Source organism: Gracilinanus agilis, chromosome 5 (assembly GCF_016433145.1).
Source record: "Gracilinanus agilis isolate LMUSP501 chromosome 5, AgileGrace, whole genome shotgun sequence".
NCBI classification, from domain to species: Eukaryota; Metazoa; Chordata; class Mammalia; order Didelphimorphia; family Didelphidae; genus Gracilinanus; species Gracilinanus agilis.
The window spans coordinates 212197804-212222936 of NC_058134.1; the positions used below are offsets into that span (position 1 = coordinate 212197804).

The following is a 25133-nucleotide window of genomic DNA, read 5'->3' on the forward strand; positions in this document are numbered from 1 at the left end:
CTTCATTAGTGGTTCATTCACTGTTTTAATTTTTGATATTAATAATTTAATTTTCTTCTTTCATATTTTAATCACATCAACCAATCATTTCTGTTTTATTATTTTTCATAAACAAACTCCTAATTGTAGTTATTACTTCAATAGTTTATTATTTTACTTTTAACTTTGTTAGTCTCTTTTGATTTTCAGGATTTCCATTTTGATCTTTCATTGAGGAGTTTTAATTTGTCCATTTTCTAGGTTTTCTTAGTTGTGTGTCCAATTCATTGATCTGCTCTTTTACTATTTTATCAATGTATGCATTTAGAAATATAATTTTCCCCCTAAACTTTGCTATGGTTATATCATGTAAATTCTGAAATATGTCTCATTGTTATCATTCTCTTTAATGAAATTATTGATTGTTTCTATGATTTGTTTTTATGTACAGCCTTTCACTTTCAAAGTAGGCAAATAAACATTAAAATACTATTTTTCTAGTTGTTTGTCCAATTCATTGATCTGTTCTTTCTCTCTTTTATTGGTGTAAGTATTTGGAGATACAAATTTTCCCTTAAGTATTATTGCTTTGGCTGCATACCAAAATTTTGGTATATTGTCTGATTATCATTATCTTTACTGAAATCATCATGTCTAACTTTTCAAAAATTCCATTCTTCTATTTCTTACTTATTTTATGGTTAAGATTATCTGTGTATGAAAATTATAAATGCAGGTCCCTCGCTGGTATTGTTTTACTATTTATTTACTCCTATAATTGATTTAACCTTTCCTTCAGGAATTTGGATCTATGTCATTTAGTACATATATGTTCAGGATTGATATTAATTGTCTATAGCCTTTTTAGCAAAATGTAGTTTCCCTGATAGTCTCTGTTAATTCAGTCTATTTATGAGAGCCACTCCTAACTTTTTTGTACTTTAGCTGACACATAATAGGTTCTATTCTAGTCTCTTATTTTTACTCTGCATGTTGTCTTTCTGTTTCAAGTGTCTTTCTCGTAAACAACATATTGCTTATTTCTGGTTTCTAGTCCATTCTACTCTCTTCTTGCATGCTATTGGTGAATTCATCTTATTCACCTGCATAGTATATTTCCCTTAATCCTATTCTCTTTTATTTGTCCTTCTCTTTTTTGACTCTGTCCCCACCTCAAAAGTCTTTTTATTTCTGACCATTGCCTCTCCCTTATCATTCCCTCCTTTCTCTTAGCCCCTTACTTTCCTACTTCCTTTTCTGGAAAGATCATTTCTATACACAACTGTGTATGTATGTATATGTGTATACACATACCTATATATTCTTCCCTCTTTGAACCAGTTTAAATGAGAATGAGATTCAAACATTGCTCAGTCTTCCCTCTATTTTAAAAATTCTTCCTTCTACACTTTTTTCATATGAGATTATGCTTCCCATTTTTTCCTCTCCTTTTCTTCTCCCATTGCATCCCTCTTTCTTACCATTCCATTCTTCACTTGAGATCATTCCAACATAACAGACACACACCTACATACATACATACAGTCAGACAGACAGACAGACAGACAGATAGATAGATAGATAGATAGATAGATAGATAGATAAGAATGACAGATGGATGGACAGACAGACAGGTAGATTAGATAGATAGAGAGATAGAGAGATAAATAGATAGATAGATAGATAGATAGATAGATAGATAGATAGATAGATAAGAATGACAGATGGATGGACAGACAGACAGGTAGATTAGATAGATAGAGAGATAGAGAGATAAATAGATAGATAGATAGATAGATAGATAGATAGATAGATAGATAGATAGACTAATAAAGCATTTATTAAACCCTTACTATGTTCCAGGCACTCTAATAAATATTGTTATTATGAATACAAGCAAGAAAGAGATTCTCTGCCCTCCAGTAGCTGAAATTCTAATGGAGGGTGATAACGTATGAAAGGAAACTAGAAGCAGGGGGGTTAATCTTGTATCCAATGGCAGGAAATGGCAGAGGCCTGGATCCTGGCAAGATAAGGCAAAAGCTGACCTATCAAAGCTAAAGGATCCAGAGGGTACAGGTTAGATGGTCTGAATAGAGATAACATAGGTAAAGAGGGCTAATATTGGGTATGAAAGATTAGGCCTTTAAAAGATAGGGCAAAAGCTCATGTATTAGAACCAAGGGACACAGAGATGGAACAGAAATGATTTTGATGAAAATTAAGGTTGTATATTAATATAATAAGAGTAATAATTTAAATTATTGGAATAAAGTATATCTTAAAAGTCTTTTTTCACCCTTTAAATATTTCCCAACAATAAAAAATCATATAAATCTACACACCTAACAAGATGTATAGGCAGAATAAATAATTTCTTACCAGAATAAAATTATTCTGATATTTCCCTTTTTCCAAAAAGCTCTAGCTGCTTTTCCCCAGTCAGGATATGGTTTGTCTTGAAGCATCATATCAGTGACCTAAAGAAACAAAACAAAGTTATTCTGTAAAAAAAATGTTAAAATCAGGATGCATACAATTTACAATAGTGTGAATCAGATATATTTTAAACATTTAGCATATTTTCAAGGATAAAATTACTACAACACATCATTTCAACTAAAGTTTATATTTATTAACACATGGATATGTGTATAGAACTATAGTAAAAGATTATCCTGGCCTAATATGTCTCCAGTGTATGAAAATGAATTTTTAATCATTAATCAACTTCTCCTTTGAAACAATTTTCCTATTTCCCATAAAATACACATAAGTTATACAAGAGATGAGATCAACAGATACAGCTGCTGTGCCAGCAACCTACACATAGCTAAATAATTAAATGATTATTAGAGTCTAGAATAACAACAATACCTAACATTTGTATATCATTTAAAAGTTACAGAATCTTGAGAAAACAAATTCAAAATTTGATGGGGCATTAGAGGTAATCTAGTTCAAGTATCTCATTTTACAGATGAAGAGCTAAGGCCAAGAGGGATTAAGTGACTTGCCCAAAGTCACATGGGTATTAGTGGTAGAGCTGGAATTTCTTGTAAAGTGTCTTCCCTGACCCCATTCTCTCAGGGCTATAACATAGGCACTTAGGGTTCCAGAGAGGTCCTAACATAATTAATTCTTTTCTCTACTACAACTGGATTAAAACTGTAGTGGGTTTGTGTGGATTTTCTTTTTTGTCTAAAACTTATTTTATTTAAAGGAGAAGAAATTCCTAACTTTTTAAGAGTAGTTTTTTAAATTTTTCTTTCCAAATTTATACACACACACATAGAAAAACTCACCTTAAGTCTATTAGTCAAAACAGGAAATTCTTTTCAGTTTTCTAAATTTGCATAGTAATTAGCCATTGGAATTCTTGATTTTTTGGCAATTCAAGATGTGTAGGATTACTTCTTTTATTAATGGTCACTAGCCTCCTCAGTCAATGTGAATGAAATCACTTTCTTTTGTCAATGTAAAATGTGTTAATACTTTATAATAAAAAAACTTTGAGTTTATTGAGAAATAAAGGTATATTTTTTAAAAACAGCTGTACTGGTTATGTTTGTTTCCCTCATGGTTGAGGGTCAGTAGCCCAGTTCTATTTAACCATTTAATGTGGTTGAATTTACAAAAAGGATATTTAGTTCAAAGATGTAGTAATAACAAATGTGAATTTCCTCCAATAGCTCTGAGTTATATTCTCCTCTATATCACCTTGATTTCTAAAGGAATAAATTCAAAACTTAGCTAAATTCCTACTTAGCATTGTTCCCATAAAGTTCTACCTGTACAGATGCAATATGATTGTCAGATAATTGCTTCTATTTGGCTGGGATACTCAGTCACTTTTAATGATCCATCTTTGTTTCTTAAGACATTAATGCTGGGCTGGCAGCAATATCCAGTCCAGATTCCAATTCCCAGAGTTCTATAGCTTTCTTTCTGACCAAATTAGAGACTCTGCACCAAGAATGAAAAAGAACAAGCCTCAAAGAGGGAAAAGATTCTAAGGCTCTTCCCATTATTCCATGGTCTCTCCCTGGATCCCATGAGAAAAAAGCATTGTCAAACTTCCCAAAACACAAATGTAGCAAAGAGAGAACTAGAGCTGAATTAAGCCAATCAAAAAAGAGGAAGTTCACAGCCATGTAATAAGTCAACTTGAACCAATGCAGAAGTCTTTGTGTTTCAGTTTTTTCAAGGCACTTTCCTCTTATGTCATCGAGATTCTCTCAGAAGCCATCCTCCAGCATCCTCTTTGTAGAAAGGTTGCATCTGCCAGGTAAACTGAAGGGGATTTTGCATGCACCAGACCCCTAATACATTTGTAAGGGAACTTTAGAACCTTTTACTCCTTAGACAAAAAGAACTAGACTTCTATTGTTGATTCATTAAAGGTAATTCACTAAGAGCAAAGCCTGTAATGTTAAACTCTCCCTCAACTCCCTTGATATTGGAGAAGGTTAAGGGAAGGGAAGAGAGGAAGAAAGGCAGAAGGAGGGGTGATTACAGGAGAAAGTTCTGTCTGTGAACCCATCCAAGCAGGCAGAGTCTGTAAAATTTCAACTCAAGCCCTTTCTGGTTGGGAGAGGAAACTGAGGATAGTACAGACATTAATGTTCCACAGCTGTATCTAGACACTTGGTATTCTCATTTAGAGGAATCTCATTTAGAGACTTTTAAAAAATCATACATTTATGTAACATCTGTATATACATTCATATATATAAATATACATACATATTTCCTCTGAATTGTAAACATGCATAATTATATATCATTCCTCTGTTTATTGTTATTTATTTATAGAGAGCCATAAACAATTTGATCTGTAATTCATATCAGATCTAACTATAATTGATGATTATAACCAATTTATAACTTCTTTCATTATTCAAAGTTTTCCTGTGTAATAAATCATGTTATTTTGAAGAGAAGGGGGAATATGTTGGGAGCTATTAAGAGAAATTAGAATCTCAAGTAGATATTTTTATCTGGACCCCCTCAAAAGATCAATACAGACCAGCAGAGCTGTGTATTGAATTTTTCTCCCTATCATAGTTGAGATGGAGTGGGCTATCTAAGATAAAAATCTGAGATTCCTCTTCTGATTCCTTTCATAAATTCTCACCTTCCTTTAAAATGCATTATAGTCTTAATGAAAAAGCCTTGGGCTCTCAGCAATCCAGCAGGAGTGGGGCTAACCCTGTTCCCCTTTGACCAAGAATGCAGCTGCCTAGTACAGCCAAGGTCGAACCTTTGGCAGGGCATTTTGCCCAGAATTAAAGTAAAATAATGAGGCTCAAAAAATTGTTTAATACCATCAAGGCTGAGAACTTCAGGGGCTGGAAATGAGATGTCCCAGGGTTCACCTAATGATAACACATATAGTTGATAGTTTAGCATAGGTTTTTTATCTACACCTGAAGGTTTTTAAGGCTTTTGTTTTGACTATAGTGAAAATATTGTTCTCGGTAACTGTGGGAAACTTTCTTGGGCTTTTGGGGGAAAGGGATCTTTAATTTCCTTTATAATAAACTGGTGACTCCATTATACCTTGGAGCATTATGAACTAACAAGCTGTGCTTCCAATCTGTTTCATTCTTTTCATCCGATGACCACCCTAGGCCACTCAGATTAGTCTCTGGTTATAGAACAGGATCTCTATACTCTGTTTATCATTGTAATTCTTTTTCTCTATTTTTAAAATTATTTTTAGTTTTAAAAATATTTTTCCATGTTTACATGATTCATTTTCTTCCCTCCCAAAGCCAACAAGCAATTCCACTGGGTTGTACAAATGTTATCATTTGATACCCATTTTCCATATTATTCATTTTTATCATAGAGCAAACTTTTAAAGCTGCAACTCCCAATCATATACCCATATAACCAAGTAATATCATAAGTAATAATTTTTTTTTGCATTTCTACTCCCATAGTTCTTTCAATGTGGACAGCATTCTTTCTCAGAAGTCCCTCAGGAATGTCCTGGATTATTGTATTACTACCATTATAATTCTTGAGTGTGTTTTTTGCTATATTGCTCAGGTATTATTTTAATAATACTAAAGGGTTTTTTAACTTGAATATTTTTCTTCTTAAATTTTCATTTAAAAATTTTCTTCATATACTTTGAGTTAAATTTACTCCAATATTTGTTAATATAAGAAATATTATGTATATCAAAGTTGTAATAAAAGTTTTTCATTTTATTTCATAAGAAATAAAAGAAAAAGTGTGTAAGAATAAAGCTGTTATAAAAGTTTTAAAGGAAAATATAACAGAAATGGGAGATTGAGGCAGTCTTTTAAAGAACGGAGTCAGGTAACCCAAGAAGGAAAGACCTTTGGAATGTATATTAAAAACTAGACTTCAAACAAACAAAAAGAGCCAAAGTGTACTAACTCCCCATTTTCAAGGGTTTGAGGTACCCTTGTTGATTGATTAGGCAGGCAGTTTTCAAGCACTGAACTTGAACCATGACTTTTACCAAATTCTTATAATGGAAAAATATGTTTTTAATGGCTCTTACCTTCTGTCTTAGAATTGATACTTAGAAAGGATTGGTTCTAAGGCAGAAAATATAAGGCAAAAAAAATGAGGCAAATATAAGAGATAGGTAATCAGGGATAACTGATTTGCCCAGGGGAGAAGAGCTAGGAAGTGTTTCAGAACAAATTCAAACCTAGGACCTCTCATCTCCAGACCTAGTTCTCTATTCACTAAGCCACCTAGCTGCCTCAGGAAGATTTTTTTAAAAGACCACTTTCACTGATCCAGTAGGATTTTACCTAATTGAGCATATGTACTAATGTCAAGATCATCTGTGACCTTCCAAATGGCTAAAAAAGTAATTGAAAATTTTATCTACTAGTGTTGATATGTACATTGAAGGTATCATTGCATTTGGAAATATAGGAATCTGAAAAAAACTGATGAGAATTTTAGGTGCTAGAAGAAAGAGCCAATTTGAAAAGAGCCTCTGTCAAGTATTATATAGATCAGATTATAACATAAGGTATGGGAACATCAACCCAGGAAAGACAAAAGTATTCCTGATTTAGCTACATTTAAAAAACCTAAGGGATTCTAAGAACTTAGATTTGGTTATTATCAAAAATTTGTGTTTTTTTAAAAAACTATGTAATTGCTAAGTCACTGCCTCACTTGACTCAAGCAAACATAATTGAAGAGGCGAAAAAAAGAAATATACCAAATGATACCAAAAAAATTCTTCAGTGGGGCGGGGAGGCTACTGGACAGACAGATGTGAACGTACTCTCTCTCTCTCTCTCTCTCTCTCTCTCTCTCTCTCTCTCTCTCTCTCTCTCTCTTTTTCACAGACACACACACACACAGACACAGACACACACACACACACACACACACACACACACACACCAGCCTATAGGATTTGTGAAAAGTTCTTATATCAAGAGAATGATAGTCACCAAAAATCAGCTGTGTTTGCTAACAGAATCCTGGTCAGCAGTAAGATCTTATATTAACAACCTGGACTTCATAATCTTGAAGTATGCTATTGCTGAGAAGTTAAAAAATTATGTATAGAGCAAAGTTTCAAGTGCAGATATATGCTGACTTTAGCCAACAATGAATTTAGCGTTTACAATAAACCAGAGGGGCAAAAGGACAATTTGGATGCATTTGGCTTGTCCAGGACACCATATGACACCAAAATGGCAATACTTAAAAAAGTGAGACTGGAGCAGAGAATGGAACAATTGAAAGTGATTTCCATCAGACAAGATGCCAGCACTTCACCTCCTTGAACTAATCAACCTTGGTTGTCTGTATGTTACTGGCAAAGGGAGCAGATGGTTGAGGAATGACTGCATGAAATGATACATGCAAAGGAGTGAGGTGGTGATGGATTATGATTCAAGTGCCTTGTGTTTTCCTGATACATTTTACTGTTAAGAGAATGGCAGAAGCTGAGGCTGTAAAATAGAGTTCTCTACTATACTATCATTCATACAGGGCAACAAGATGCAGTTATTGCTATCCAGCCCATTTACTCTCATGAAAGCTTTTTGAACATTGAAGCCTAGCAAGGAACCAAACGCTAATCAAAAACAGATTTTCCATGTGCAGCAAAGAAAAGTACCATGTAGTAGTACTATATATTTAGATTACATAAATACTAGCAAAACTTTGGAATTTGTTTGCACTGAGATAGGACCAACATAAGACATGGAGACTTAACTGAAAATGCATTCTCTCTCAAAAATATTTGTATTTCAAGACATTCCCCAATTGGAAAATGGTAAAAGGATATGGACAAGCAATTTTCAGATGAAGAAATCAAAGCTATCAATAATTATATGAAAAAATGTTCTAAATTACTCTTTATTAGAAAAAATGCAAATTAAAACATGCTGAGATGCCACTTCAAACCTATCAGATTGGCCAATATAGCAGAAAAGGGAAGTGATAAATGTTGGAGGGGATGTGGCAAAATTGGGGCACTAATGCATTGTTGGTGTTGTAAAAGGATCCAATCATTCTAAAAGGCAATTTGGAACTGTGCCCAAAAGGGCTACAAAACTGAGCATACCCTTTGATCCTGTAATGCCACTACAGGGTCTGTATCCCAAAGAGATAGTAAAAAAAGGGGAAAGGACCTATTTATACAAAAATATTTATAGCAGCTCTTTTTGTGGTGGCAAAGAAATGGAAATTGAGGGGATTCCCATCAGTTGGGGAATGGCTGAAAAATTGTAGTATATATTGGTGATGGTATACTGTTGTGATATAAGGAATGATAAGCAAGATAATTTCAGAAAAAGGTGGAAAGATCTACATGAACTGATGCAGAGAGAAATAAGTAGAACCAGAAAAATGTCGACAATGTTCTACAATGATCAACTGTGGAATTTTGGCTATTCTCACAACAATGCAATGATCTTGGGAAAATTCTGAAGGGTTTATAATGGAGAATGCTATCCACCTCTAGAGAAAGAACTGTTGGAATCTGATGGATGTGGCTCAAAGTATACTTTCACATCAGTATATTTATGGCTTTATTTTAGGGTTTTGGTTTTGTTTGAATGTGTTCTTACAATATGGAAGTATGTTTTGTACATTAATACATATATGGCCCAGACCAGATTGCCATCCATCTCTGTGTGGAGGGAGGGAAGGGAGAGAAGGAGGAGTAGAAAGGTTTAGATTTTATAATTTTGGTAAATATATGCTAAGAATTATAACTACATGCAATTGGGAAAATAAAATATCTTTGAATTAATTTTTTTTAAAAATTTGTATTTTATATTTGCATTTATTCTAAATATATTCATATTGTGGAATCAATTGTGATAGACTTAGATACTATCAACAATACAATGATCCAGAACAATTCTGAGGGACTTATGACAAAGAATGCTGTACTCCTCCAGAGAAAGAACTATTGGTGTCTGAATGCAGATCAAAGCATATCATTTTTCACTTGTTTATTTGGGTTTATATTTTGGGGTTTTAATTTCATATGATCACTCACTTTAAAAAAATGAACAACATGAAAATATATTTTGTATGATAATACATTTATAACCCAGATCAAATCGCTTGGCAGCTCCAGGAGGGGAAAGGGAAGGGAGTGAGGGAGACAAGTTCAATCATATAACTTTGTAAAAGTTATATGGAAATTTGTTATTACATGTAATTGATAAAATAATAATAATTATTATATCTATATCTATATTTATATATATCCTTGATGTCTCCACCATCGGAATGGAAGCTCTTAGCTTTTGAAGTACATGAGTAACAAGATGACAGACTAGACATTTCCTCAGATCTCCACAACATTTCAAATCTCCTCAAAACAGAAATTATACCCCAAGATAAAGCAGTTTCAGTTAATTCCACAGTCTAGGAAAACTAAGAACCCAAAACAATTTTTTTTAAATCTAGGAACTGGCATTCATTGACCCTGAGTTCATTCAGCAACCATATCTTACCTCTCACACTTCAGGTATAAAACTATACTACTAAACCCAAGAACATGTCAAAGACTTAACTCAAAACTACCCCCTACATCCTTATCTCCTCTCCCTCTTTCTAGTGCCATAAAGATTCTGAGTTCAGACAGTGGTAGTTTCCTTGAGGCTAAATGGCCAGTTAGACTATAGTCCTTCGGGAACAAAAGCTTGCTAGGGGTTGCAACCCAGAAGCACCAATGCTGCAAAGCTCTGAATTGCCAGTAGCTTTGAATTACTGGTGCCAGGAAAAGCAGGCTCCGGACTGTCAGTGTCAGCAGGTTCTGAATTGCTGGTGCTAAACCGAAGAACTAAGGAGTAAAAAAAGTGGAATTAGTCACCTAGACAGAACAGTATGCATGTGTAGAATTCCACCAAGTTTGAGGAAAGAGCACAATATCCAACTGAGGACCACCCAAAAGTTAATTAGGACAGAGACTTCGACTGCTAAACTATAAACTGTCCAGTGTGGGAAGAGGCTGAGCTGCAATGAGATCCAAAGGAAATCACAATCAGAAGTGAAAGGAGTTTGAAGTAAACTAAAGAAGATCTGAAAGAGTTAAAAAGATAGAAAATACCAAAGATTCCAAGGAGAAGAAATCTCTAAGACTCTGAATATAAACAGATAAATCAACATAAAAACAGTAACAACAGAAGGCAATATGGACTCCAAATCTAATATATGAATAATATATGAATAAATCCTACAAAAAAAACAGTGACACCATAAACAAATTAGTGGAACATGGAAAAGTTTCTTTGTGAGACTTATGGATAAGAAAAGAATGATGACCAAACAAAGCATAAAGAACATTACAAAAAACAAAATAGATAATTTTGATTACATTAAAAAAGGTCTGTACAAATAAAACCAAAACAACAAAAATTAGAATGGGAACAATAAATTTGGAGAAGGAAGAAATTTATAATAAGTGTCTCTGACAAAAGCCTCATTTCTCAAATACACAGAAAACTGAGTCAAATTTGTAAGAATATAAAGCATTCTCCAATTGAAAAATGGTCAAAGGATATGAACGGGCAGTTCTCAGAGGAAGAAGTTAAAACTACCCATAGTCATAAGAAAAATTGTTCCAAATCACTGTCAAATAGAGAAATGCAAATTAAAACAACTCTGAGATGCCACCTTACACCTACCAGAGTGGCAAACATGACCAAAAAGGAAGATAAATGTTGAAAGGGATATGGGAAAATTGGAATACTATACACTGTTGGTGGAACTGTGAACTGATACAACTATTCTGGAAGACAATATAGAACAACATGTCCAAAGGGTCATAAAACTATCCATACCCTTTGACTCAGCAATACTACTACTGTGTCTGCCAAAGGAAAAGGAATTACCTTCACCACCTTCAAAAAATATTATCAGCAGCTCTTTTTGTAGTGGCAAAGAATTGGAAACTGGAGGTTTATCTATCACTTGGAGAATGGATGAATAAGTTGTGGTATATGGTTATTATAATGGAAAATATTATTTCACCATATATATGGAACAGGATGAATTCAGAAAAACCTTAAAAGACATATGAAATGACTCAAAGTGAATTCAGTGAGCAGAACCAGGAGAATAATGTATACAGTAACAGAAATATATGATAACCAACTGTGAAGGACTAAACCATCATCAGCAAAGGAAGTTTCCAAGATAATCACAAAGGATTCATGAAGAAAATGCTATCCATAGCCAAAGAAGGAACTGTTGGAATCTGAGTGCAAATCAAAGCATGTCATCTTCCACTGTATTACCTAAATGAGATTTCTATCATGACATGAACAATGTGGAAATATGTGTTATATGAAATATGGGTACAACCTATATCAGACTATTCATCCCCTCTGGGAGGTAGAAAGGGGAGAGGGGGGAGAAAAATCTGAATTCTAAAATGGAAAAAAAATGTTTCTACATCTAATTGAAGAAAAAAATGAGGAAAAAAGGATACTCATATCTGACCAAATATTGGCTAATGTCCCAGTAGAGAAGAAAATTATTAAATTATTTTTCTATTGACTCTTCATACAGATATTTATTTATAATCAATTGCCTTGTTTCAAGATAAGATAATAACTATCAATTTCTAAATAAAAATTAAACTTTAAAATTAAATTAAATAAGTTAAATCAAAGTTAATGTTATCCATGGCTCAGAGCCTATTTACATAAGATTCTCTTCACTGGTAGATATTGATTATTCAAATGATTCATGCCTACATAAGTGGCAGGGGTAAGATCTTGAGAGCGATCCTTGACTTTGGGCATCTAGCTTTGCAAGAGAAGGCATCCACTTCAGATTTTCTTTAGAATATGGTCCCTGAAGGGGGAAAAAGACTCTAGGAAGAAATCAACATGTAGAAAAGTTAGGATATCAATCATGCCAGCTTCTTCCCAATGTTTCTCTCTCCTTTTAGGGATTTTATTCTGAAAAGTTCTGGAACTATGTGACCTCTCTCAAAGCTGGTGTCCAAACACCAAAATCTTTCTTCTCTCTCCAGATCTTACTAACTCCACCACACATGGAACATATATTTCTACCAGTTAAGAACATATATTTCTACCTATGCAAATGGGCTTTGAGCCACAGGTTGAATTAACATAAAGTTAAATCAGTTAAATTTAATAAAATAAATTTTAAATAAATAAAATAATTAAAATTAAACTTTTTCATTTTCTTGACTATGTTTGAATTTTACAACTTACATAGTTCAGACCAGGGAATCTAGACTATTTATATTTTCACATGAAAAACTGATCAAGGCAGGAAATATCATTTAATGTAATATTTAGATTTATTTCTCCTCAAAGGACAATAGCCAGCATTTGTTTTGCCCATAAACTCATCCTGTCTCATTTTTATAGCTTTATGGAATACCACCACACACTACACCTTAAATATCTTTATTTCCCCACCTCATTCCTTTGCTTATGTTGGTCTCCATTCTTGAACTGTTCTCTTCCTCTCCCTTCACTTGTGGAATATGTTGAATTCCTTTTAAGTCCTAGATGCTCAAAAATCTCAACTGCAACCTCTTTTACACATACACTCCAGTCAGTAATGATTTTCCTTCCTCCAATTTGGACCTCACATAATTATTTAAATTAGTTTTACTCTCCATGGTTTCTCTCTGCTTTATGAGACAATGTAAGTCAGATGTTTTTTGACTAAGTTGCTTTTTGGTTTCCTTTTTGTAAAGCAGGCAAAATAAGTATAATACCTCTTTTTACCAGGTGAATGGGTCCCAAGAGGACAAACTTGTGACCATGTTGAATTGCAATATTTGTAAGACAATGCTGAGACAGAACTCTTACACTGTGTGCCTGCATAAGCAAAGAAGGAATTTCTTCAGATGGTTGTAAACCTTCAAGACAGTTGTAAAAAGCAAGCATCACCTTTTGAATGGCTTTACAGTGCCTTCAGAAATACAGTATGGTGCAGTGCTAACTCCCAGCATCTCCCCCGACTTTCAGTGCTTACATCAAAGACTGTTGAGAGCAGACTTTTCTTCAGCGAGATTATCCTCTAACCTGGACTGAGATGAGATCTCTCGCTTCCAACCAAAAATTTCCTTTACTTTTCTGTATATACTAATTATTGATGACAGTCTTTTGTGCAAACAGCTCTTAGTGGGAGCTAAGTTCACCACACTAACCTAGTATTACTTCCTTTCTGAGAGATATTAGTGAAAATATAACAGACACGCAACCTTCCAAAATAGTGTACCCCTAAAATAACAATTATAAAGGTGTGGTAAATAAATATAATTTTAGTGAAATATGACACTTGGGGAAAGGAAAGGAAAGGAGTAAACATTTAGCCATGAACCTTCTCTCTACAAAGGCATTATGCTAAAAGGCAGAAATCTGTCTCCTTGGGCAAGAGATCCCAGAGAACAAATGCTTATCCATGCCCTCTGAGAGCCAGCTACCCTTAAATCTGTGAGGTTTTCATCCCAACATATAATCAATTTTTTATGATGTACCATACATAGTTGAAAAGAGGTATATTCCTTTTTATTCCCGCTCAATATTCTCAAGAGGCCTATCATATCGTATTTTTCTAAAAAATTCTATTCAAGTTCTTCATTTCTTTTTTTATTTTGTTTCTTTTGTTGTTGTTGTTAGGTTATCTACTTCTAAAAGGGCAAACTGTGGTCCCCTACTATTATAGTTTTACTTTATATTTCTCTCTGTACTTCATTTAATATTTTGTTTTAAGAATTTAGATACTATGTCACTTAACACCTATAAATCTAGTATTGATACTATTTAAAATTCAATTTTATTTTTCTTTCAGTTCTGAATTCTCTCTTTCTCTTCTCCCTCCTCTACTCACTGAGAAAGCAAGAAAAATAAAGCCCATTTAAAATACAAATAGTCATGAAAAACAAATTCCTGCATTATATATGTCAAACAAAAAGGGAAAAAAGAAATAAAAGAAAAACATGCTTCAAGCTGAATTTATCAGTTCTGTCTGGAGATGGAAAACATTTTTTATCATGATTCCTTTGGATTTATCTTTTCCACTTTGCTGATCAGATTTACTAAGTTCTTCAATGTTGTTTATCTTTATAACATTATTGTTACTGTATAAATTGTTCTCCTGCTTCTGTTCATTTCACTTTGATTCAATTTATATGTATTCCCAGATTTTTCTGAAACAACCCCCTTTATCATTTCTTTTAGTTCAATAGTATTCTATCACATTCATATGCCAAACTTGTTCAGCCATTCTGTAATTCATAAGCATCCCCTCAATTTCCAATTTCCTCTAGAAACTGCCTGTTCAGATCCTTTCACTATTTAGGAATCTATAACTATCTAATTAGACTTACACTATAAATGTAGATGATAATAGAATTCTAAGGGACTACATGTATTATCTTCTCATATACAGTTTAATCCTTTTAGTCTCATGTAATTGTTTGCTCATGTTTACCTTTTTAAGGTTCTCTTAAATTCTGTATCTGTATGTCATGTTTCAGCTCTGGTCTTCTCATTGGGAATGCTTGAAAGTCCTCTATTTCACTGAAACTCCACTTTCCCCTCTATATCAATCATACTTAGTGTTTCTTGGTAGGTTAGATCCTTTGCTTTCATAGGATGTTGAATTCCAAGATTTCTACTCCTTTAAGTGGTGGCTAATAAAACTTGTGTGACATTAACTATGGCTCTTCTGAATCCTGGCTATCATATTATGGGGAGTCCTCATTTGACCAAGGCTTCAAGCCAAGTCTGGGGCACTTTGTATGTCAAGTATATATGACTCTAAATTCCTGAAAAGAATGTTTTTCATAAAGATATGAAATTGATATTTGGAGAGTTTAGAGAGAGGAGACAATCTTCTTTTTATTTCTTTGACAGTGGACATGTATGGTGCCAGATTCCCTTAAAGATTGACTCCAAACACAAAGAAAGAAAGAAACTTTATAAGCTGCAGACATACAGGGGAAGCCAATTCTTTAATATGTTCTTGATTTCTTTCTTGCCTTCCAAAGAAATTTGGAGTATTTTTGTTTGTGTGGGAATAAGGACTCTTAACTGATTTAAGCTGAAATATCTCGCTCCCAGTAAGAAAGTACATTTATTCTGTGTATTTTCTGATATATTTTAATCTGTATAACTTCTATGATTTCTATTCACTAAATGCTTGGATAAATCAGTTTGCAAGCCATCTCCTTTTTGTGATGGCTTTTTATATGTTTATAAACATATAAACACACATATATACATATAAACATATACACATATGTTTATATGCATATAAACCAGCATTTAGCAGGAAAGGACTAAGCCTGTGGGTGTAAGCTTAGGGTAACCCTACCCAAGAGTAATCTAGGAAGTAGCATTTTTTAAAAATCTATAATTCCCCTAGACTGGCAACATTTAGGGAAGCAAACAGATATAATAATATTCCTGCAGATTCTGGAGGAAAGAGTACCTTACTTGGTAATGTTCTTTTTCACCCCAGCTATTATAATTCTAGCTCTTCTCCTCTCTTCCTGAAAGGTCCAAACTGCAAATCAGACCTATAAATATCTTCCAGGGGCCACTTTTAGAAATCCTATGAGATATATTTGTCTTAAACAGCAGCACACATGATGTAAAGACCATATTAGTTACCTATGGAGTTTCTAATATAACACAGAAACTATACAAAATCATAAAATCACAGAATTTGAGAGATGGCACAGAGAGTTCCATCAGTGGATATCTCAGCCACCTTGTACATGAAAGTAATCCCAACTGTGGTTACAATATTATTATACCCTTAAGTGTTAAGCCTCAAAGTTCCATTATTGTTTTGCTTTCAACAAAGAGTAGCATCTACTTGACATCATGGGATAGTTCTTCCCCGATAGAAAGTTTAAAATTTTCTTACCATCCAAGCTGTAACGAAGTCTCCCATCCAGGTTCCTACAGCAGCTACTTTCATAAAACTTTCATTTCTGATGCCCATGAAGTCTGTAATAATGTATGCTCTATGAGAAAAAACACATGATCAAACATACAAACTTAGTGAAAAAAGACTAAATGTTATTTCATTCAGCAGTAGTCCAAATGGATTTTATCCTCAAGTTCACTTGCTTTGGTATAATCATTTATGCTTTGAAATATCAAAAACTACACTGAGTTTTGAGGGTGTTTGGGGCAATTCCAATCAGAATCAAAAACCAGCTGATGCTATGCCATTTATCGTTTTAAGTGACAAGACTGATAAACGCATTTAAAAAACCAAAACCAAAATCCAGAGAAAGCCTATACTTCATGTTCAACTATAAGTCATATTAAAATATGTCTTAAGTCAGTTTCTTTTTTAATTTTTAATTTTTAAATATTTTTCCATATTTCCACGATTCATTTTCTTTCCCTCCTTTCTTCCCTCCCTGCTCCCAGAGCTGACAAGCAATTCCACTGGTTTGTACAATTCTTATCACTTGATTCCTGTTTTCATATTATTCATTTTTGCCAAAGAACAATCTTTTAAAGCCTAAACCCCAAATCACATGCCCATATATATACCCATATATATACATGATAAATGATGTCATATGTTTTTCTCTTGCATTTCTACTCCCATGGTTCTTTCTCTCAATGTGGATAGCATTTTTTCCCATAAGTGCTTCAGGAGTGTCTGGCTTTTTGCATTGCTACTAGTAGCAAAGTCCATCACATTGGATTGTTCCACAGTATTTTACTTTCTGTGTACAGTGTACTCTTGGTTCTCCTTATTTCACTCTGCACCAGTTCATTCTACCAGTTCATATAGAATTCCTCCAGATCATTATTCCTTACAGAACAATCCCATCACCATCAAATACCACAACTTGTTCAGCAACTCCCCAATCGAGGGACACCCTCTAATTTTCCAATTTTTTGCCACCACAGAGTGAGGCTATGAATATTTTTTATACAAGTATTTTTCCTTATTATCTCTTTGGTGTACAATTGAATCAGAGTTTCTAAAAGTGTCCCAACATTTTCAGTTCTATCAACCAATCCTCTTAGGGCATGAACTAAAGGTCTTTTGACATTATAAATCAATGTCCTTCTTAATACTGTTGTACCCAGAATTGAATACAGTACTCTAGATGATGCCAGATGAAGTCAGAGGACAATATCTATTATCTTTCTATTCCTTGTGTCGAGGTGGAGTCTAGAAGCTCCCAAACTTGTAGCCTAGAAAGATTTAATGAACTCCAGTTTACTTAGCTTAAAGGTGACAGCCCCAGGCTTGGTCCCTTCACAGGAGAGTTCCTCCCTGAGGAAAGGCCAAGCCCAAGCCAAGTGACTCTTTAGTGCAATAGGCATCACTTCAATCTCATAAGCTGAAGGTTCTGAGTCTGATCCTCAGGAGGGTGTGATATACTGGGAGAGGCTACTAGAGACAAAAAGGACCAAGCCTGAGGTTGTCACCTTTAAGCTAAGTAAAATAAGGTTCATTAAATCTTTCTAGGCTACAAGTTTGGGGGCTTCTAGATTCCACTTTGACACATTCCATATGCTAATTTGCTTTTTTACTTATATATGTCTTACCACAACTACCGAATTAAAATGATCTTGATGTTTACTGCAAGAAAAGGATTATTCCATGGGATAACAAAAATACTAAAATAGAATCAAAGGTTCGAAAAATAATACAGAGGAAAATGTAAACAACTGAACTAGAAAATAGATTAAATAGAAATAATTAAAGAATCATCAGCCTACCTGAAAATAATGACAAAAAATATGGATTTTTTTCAAGAAATCATAAATGAAAAATGCTTATATTTAGTAGAATCAGCAAGCAGAAAAAAAGATTCTACTTGTTACCTCCTGAAAGAAATCATAGAAGGAAAACTCCTAAGAATGTCATAGCTAAAATCCAAAGTTTCAGAAGGAAGGAAGGAAGGAAGGAAGGAAGGAAGGAAGGAAGGAAGGAAGGAAGGAAGGAAGGAAGGAAGGAAGAGGAAAGCAAGAGAAAGAAAGAAAGAATAAATCAATAAATATTGTAGTTAAAAAAAACCTAAAAGTGGAAAAGCTAAAGGAAAAACCTTACAGAATTCTCTTTATCTTCTGTTGCTGCTCAAAGGAATAAAAAACTGGAGGAATTCCATGTGAACTGGAATGACCTCCAGGAATTGATGTAGAGTGAAAGGAGCAAAGCCAGGAGAACATTGTACACAGAGACTGATACACTGTGGTACAATCTAACATAACAGACTTCTCTACTAGCAGCAATGCAAGAATCCAGAGCAAGGCTGAGGGACTTATGAGAAAGAAAACTAGCCACATTCAGAGGAAGAACTGTGGGAGGAGAAACAGAAGAAAAACAACTGCTTGAACACATGGGCTGATGGGAATATTATTGGGGATGAAGACACAAATGATAACTCTAGTCTAACTGTCAATAACATGGAATTAGGTCTTATCAATGATACATGTAAAACCCAGTGGAATTGTGTGTCAGGTAAGGGAGGTTAGAGGGTTTGGAGGAGAGGAAAGAACATGAAACATGTAACTATGGGACAATACTCAAACTAAAAATTTTTAAAATTAAAAAAAAGAATTCTCTTTATCTGTAAGCTCGTAAGGCTTCTTGAATTCATCTGTGTGGGTGAGGTCATCAGTCCTGTAAAGAGAGTTTGCTTGGGTATATAGAATTCCTAAAAAATGAGATTGAATTATTGAGAATGTACAAGTCTGTTTATAATATAGGAATATGATTTCTAATTTAATTTTATGCTAAGATGAGTTGATAATATAAGAAATGAAGAGAAACAAATGAAATCTCATGTGTGTGAACCCTGGTAAACTTTTATACTGCGATTCTATGAGAGTAAGGTCAATTGTATTCAGCCTTAAGCTATGATTAGTGAAACATGCCATGTGAGATAAAAGCTTTTGGGACTGTAACTAATATTATTTTGAGTTTTGAAGTCTGAGGATCATTAAGTCACTAATCCACCATTCAAGTGAAAAGTCACAAAGTACTCAAGTGTGTGATCTTGAATTATAACAGGTGGAGGTCTTTATCTGGGTAAAAGCTGAGGAGACTACAGTCAGCACAGCCAAAGGCAGAATCCCTTTGCACTACTTTCTTTTGAATAGGAATCTTTCCCACCTGCTTATTCCTAAATCTGGTTCTGAGTGGAATTGTTACTGCACGATTGTGTGCCAACTGTAACTCTTACCCGAAGTCAAAGTTATACATCTGTTAAATCACTCTGAATTTAAGGCTTAGGCTTGAAGGACATCTTGTGATGTTATGATCATGTCGCTACTTTTTCCTTTTATGTCAAATTTCTATAATCAGAACAAGTGATAAATAGAAAATATGAGCATAATGTAAATATGTAAGATTTTACTGTTTTCATTCTGAATGTGTAGTTATTCTATATCCCAAACAAATGGAGCGAATTAGTATTTGACTTCATCTGCCTATTAATATCCACATAGTCATGTATCAGATTAAGTTCCTGAAATATCTTATTTTTTCAGAATATAAATAATGTTTGTGTAATAGCTATGCCATTTGAATGTGGTTAACAACTAAACATGTTTTACTGAAGGCAATTCATTTAATAAACACTTTTATTTATACAATTGGGAATTATTTAAGTTCTTAAGTTAGTTAAGTTGTTTATTAAGTTGTTTAAATTGTTTAAATTGGAGTACAATCAGTCTCTTAAAAATCAATTAATTTGTGCAATCATTGAACCTAGGGGTGAAGGCATTTATCTACAAAAAAACATCATTTATGTTTTTATATATGGTCTTAGATTCCTAATAGCATCTGATTTTCCTAAGTTTTTGGAATGGTTTGGAATGGAAAGTTTTGAGAAACAATAGATTAGATAATACTATAGGTCAAATGTAAATCATTCTAATGAGCATGTTAAAAACCAAAAATTTCTGAATCTTAATTTTTTTGTTCTTTACTACCTCAGCTAGTTACTGGAGAAGTGAAAATTGAAAAACTGTACTAATCTGCATTGAGATATGCTTTGTAAACGATTTTAGCAGGAACATCGAAGGAATCTCTACAAGTAACCTGGAACAAAAGAAACAATCTAGTGGAAAAGAGATCTATCCATAGATGTCTAAGGGAAGATGTTTTTGGAGTTCAAAACAACTCCATAGGACATCTGAGACCTAAGATGAAACTATGGACATTGGGGATGGGGTACTAAAATGCAAAAAGAATTGATGTTAGTTAATGTTGATATTCATTATTGTATTGCTTTGGCTTTTTGTTTCACTATATCTGTATATTAAATGGTTCTATTTCTTAATGTTTTCATGGGTATTATGCTGCATTTCAATAGATCCAACAGGAGAAAAATAACATCCTACCATGTTTTTCCTCTTTGGCCATCAGGTGTTCTTTTTGGAACCCTTGGCCAAAAAAAAGAGAAATGTCAAGGGTTAGCAGGTTTCTGATCACTTTTGTGTTGTTTATAATTGCTCCAGAACATCAAGATTAACTTGATAAAAACAATGACACGTGTGTTGGAAGTCCTGGATTTGAAGGCTAGCATGTCCCTGCAGATAACAGGAAGACATAAGTTATCAAAGTTCCATTCTGGTTTTTACATTCCAAAGTGCTGACAAACATGTCCTATTGCTGGGCATAATTTTTCCCTTTTTGCACAATCCTAGAAGATCCCCTTCCCTCTTCTTCAAAACACTATAAAAGCTATAGCTTTATCCTGCTTCCCAGGCTTGGGGCTAGCCACATCCCCAACCTGTATATGTGTGTGTGACTTCTCTACAAATGGAAATAAACATCTTTCCTGAAAAGCAGTTTGCCTAATTAGTTTAGTAGAATAATTTAATTGTTGCTTGTTTGGTTCTAAGGTGTACATTTAGGTATGTGTGTGTGTGTCCCTGGGTAAAGCAAGACGTTTTTCTTCTTCTCCATCTCATGCAAGAATCAGGGGGTCAGGGCAAGGGTGTGGTAATAACCATATTTGCTTTTAGTTCTGGAAGCTATTGAAACTGAAAGGTTTAAGCCTAGGCTACCTCTAAAGATTTTTCAAAGTTAGAGGTGACTATAGCTTGATTTTTAAATTAATAAATGATCCTGAACTTTATAAATTCAGGTTTAATTTTTCTGGGCAAATTGATGGCATTCTCTTCCCTACCATTGCTCAACCAATATCTGACACGAGGCAATGTGTTTAAAGCTGAAACATATAGATAGATAGATAGATAGATAGATAGATAGATAGATAGATAGATAGATAGATAGATAGATAGATAGATAGATATTTTGTTTTTAAGATATATTTTGAATTGAGATTTCACTATAGAGGCTTTAAATGCTATCAATTTAGAATGTGAAATATGCCCTAAACCTAAATCAAAATATGGTTTAGACTCTAAAAATGAGGTATTGTCTGTTTAAAGGGATGAAAATTGTACACCTTAAGAAGTGCCTGAAATAATTGGACCTACTAAAGAACAATGATGAGTGATTGAAATTCTGTATGATATCATTTGGTAGTACATGGAATGAGGGCATGGGATCCCCTAAAGACCCTAAATCACTAGAAAGAGCACATGAGGAACTCCTCCAGAATGTGGCCCAGCCAGAGAAAACTATCTCTGATAACCACTGATAAATGGATAAAGAGGGCTCTTGAGATTGTATATCTCATCGAGAACCATTTGAGGAAGCAGACATTCACCTGCAAGTTGCTTCTCAGCCATCTCTCATCTTCTTAAGATTTATTGGGCTGCCATGTAATTCCTTAGGAAGGAACTTGCAAATCAGAGTCCCTCTTCCCTAACAGTACAGATACTTCTTGGTATCTAAAATACATTGTTTTGAGATATAAAGCTGTCTCTCTTTTTTTTTCAGTTTACCAATTTGGACTGTGGATAGAAAAGCCTAACATGAATATGATACGTAGTATTGAAATGGTAAATTCTTTTCTATCTATTCCTTTGGGTTATAGGCTAAAAAAATTGCTGTAAATTATTTGAAGCTATTCCTTTGGGATGGTAAGAGAAAATATTCTAACTGCTTAGTCTGTTACAAATGAAATTGAATGGGCATCTGATAGTCGTGCCCACCCTCCTTAGCAATATGTCGGCTTTTGTAATTTTTAATATTATATTCCATTTTAGATATGATCTTAAGCTTTTCCCTATATTGTGCAAATTGAGAATCATTATATTAACTCTCTTTGTATTCAGGGCCAATTCTCAAGTACTCTACCTAGAGAAAAGGAAAAGAAAGGAAGGTCACACACCCTGTGAAACTTAGTCCAATTCTCTGGAGCCTGTTTTCCTTAGTAATGTTAAAATAATCTTCATTGTCTGATGAGATGTTTGAGACTTGCTATATGAATTCGGGTTTGCATTGATTCTGCTACTAAAGTGGTCTAAGTCAGGAATCAGAAATCTGGAAGCCAAGTTCACACTCAGCTAGAATGGGAAAGTTTCAGCTGCATTAAAGTCACATCTTAACTTTGTTCTCTAAGCCAAATGCCCTTCTGCAGGTTCCGAGTGCAACCGTTATGTGCGGGTGGCCGCAGGCACTTTGACAATTATACGAGTCTTAGAAATAGTTTTGCTTTAAAGGGGTCAGTACTTAATTAAATGGTAAGGACTGCCTTGTTATGTTGGGATGGATTTGAGCTGTATTTGAGGAGAAAATATTGGTAGAAAGGAATGTTCAAAGAAATCTTTTGTGACTTTGGAGGCCTGAGAAATTTTATTTGCTAGCTAATTTATTCCAATAACTTCAGAGTGATGAGTCACTAGAGCCCTGACAAACTGTCTAGTTTGGCCCATCAATATTGGTGGAGAAAGATGAGACAAGCAATATTGGTCAATGATCAATTGTAAATGATTTAGCTGTTCTCAGTAACACAATGATCCAAGCCATTTCCAAAGGACTTACAATGAAAAATGCTAACCGTCTCCAGAAAAAGAACTGATAGAGTCTGAATGCAAATCGAAGCATATTTTTTTAAAGTTATTTTTCTTGTTCGTTTGGGGTTTTGTTGCTCTATTTTTTTCTTTCACAACATAACTAATAAGGAAACATATTTTGCATGACTGCACATGTATAATCTAATTCAAATTGATTGCCATCTCAGGGAGAGGGGAGGGAAGGGAGAGACTTGAAACTCAACATTTTAAAAAACAAATGCTAAAAAATATTTTACATGTAATTGAAAAATAGAAAACATTAAAATAAAAAAGATTTTTTTAAAAAAAAGTGGCCTGACAGACTGACTGACAGGCAGAGTCAGAAAACTTGGTTTAAGGGGGCAGCTCTGTGGATTGAGAGTTAGGCCCAGAGACGGGAGGTCATGGGTTCCAATCTGGCCCTCGGATGCTTCCTAGCTGTGTGACCCTGGGTAAGTCACTTAACCCCCATTGCCTTGCCCTTACTGCTCTTCTGCTTTAGAACCAATACCCAGTATTAATTCTGAGACAGAAGGCAACGGCTTAAAAAACAAAACAAAACCTGGTTTAAGGTTGCTATTTAATAAAATTATATAATACATATTATAGCTGTATATGTTATATAAATATAACTATTTCATATAGGTATAAGGCAAAAGAAATACTATTTATATATATAAAATCAAATTTGTAAATAATAAAATACACTGTGGTACACAAGCCCAAGTCATATTGTCCCATGAATGTATTCAATAGCTGGGTTGAGAAGTGTCCACACACTTCTCATCAGGAACCCAGCACAGAAATGCATGAAAGAGGAAAACTCATAAGCTTAAAGAAACTCCCAATTTTAGACTGAAGGCTTCAGCATTACTGGTCTACTCAGGAACAACTTTGCCACATAAAATTGTTTCTCTGCTTACTATTTAACCGTAGCTCATCAGCATTCTTCTCCTGGGGAAACTGTCTTCTCTTTTTTTTTTACTTATACATATATTTTACAAGTTCTTTGAACTAATCATTGCCCTTAAGAGGGTGTTTAGAAAGCCTAATGTGTTAGCTGTTCTCTTTTTTTCTAGGAAATTGTAAAGCTCATAAGAAAGGATGGGTAGACCAGACCAGCTAATAATTCACCTAACCTGGATGCTGAGCTGTCCATCCAATCAGAATGGAGTTCAAGGTGACACATCCGCTTTCACCCTTCTGGTCAGTTCAAGAGGAAATCACAGCATTTGCAAAATCCTCTCTGATTTTCCTTCCCAAGCCAAGGTGAAACCAGAGAACAGTGAGGCACCAAAAGTTTCACCTTTGTCCAACTCTAACAGGGACCTGATGGCGTCATTGCTAGAATTTTTGGCTGATAATCATTTGGATGAAATCTGTTCTTTTCCCAAGCAAATAAGGAATTAGTCACCTGAAGCCTTCTCTCAGCTGATTGTTTCTAACTGCCACATCTCTAAACAGCTTTTTAGCCTCCATAATATTTTCAACTCATCTCAGGTTCTTTTCCTCTGTTGCTTCTTCTTTATGTCATGTCTCTTGCCCTTTGTGTGTATGTCTGTGTGTAATGGCTTAAATAAGAGTTTCTTGGCTCTCAGGGACTCATCTTTTACTTAAAAGTCGCAACTCCCCCAATTTCTCCCATCAATTGGCAGTACTCGTGTTGTGAGGAAAATTAGTTAATAATTAATTAAGTATTAAGGTGGGACCTAGCAGGAAGGGCTGGAG

General features: G+C 34.3%; 1 protein-coding gene across 2 annotated transcripts in view; it reads right to left on the minus strand.

Moving 5' to 3' along the window:
* Window positions 1-25133, minus strand: part of TMEM117 (transmembrane protein 117) — a 93204-nt gene that overhangs the window by 22700 nt on the left and 45371 nt on the right. Inside the window, exons 3-4 of one of the 2 annotated variants that reach the window (XM_044677966.1) lie at window positions 16381-16480; window positions 2362-2459 (exon numbers count right to left, since the gene is read on the minus strand). In XM_044677966.1, the coding sequence (XP_044533901.1) occupies window positions 2362-2459; window positions 16381-16480 (198 nt within the window). The remainder of the gene's footprint in view (window positions 1-2361; window positions 2460-16380; window positions 16481-25133) is intronic. The other variant, XM_044677967.1, reaches the window with a different exon arrangement.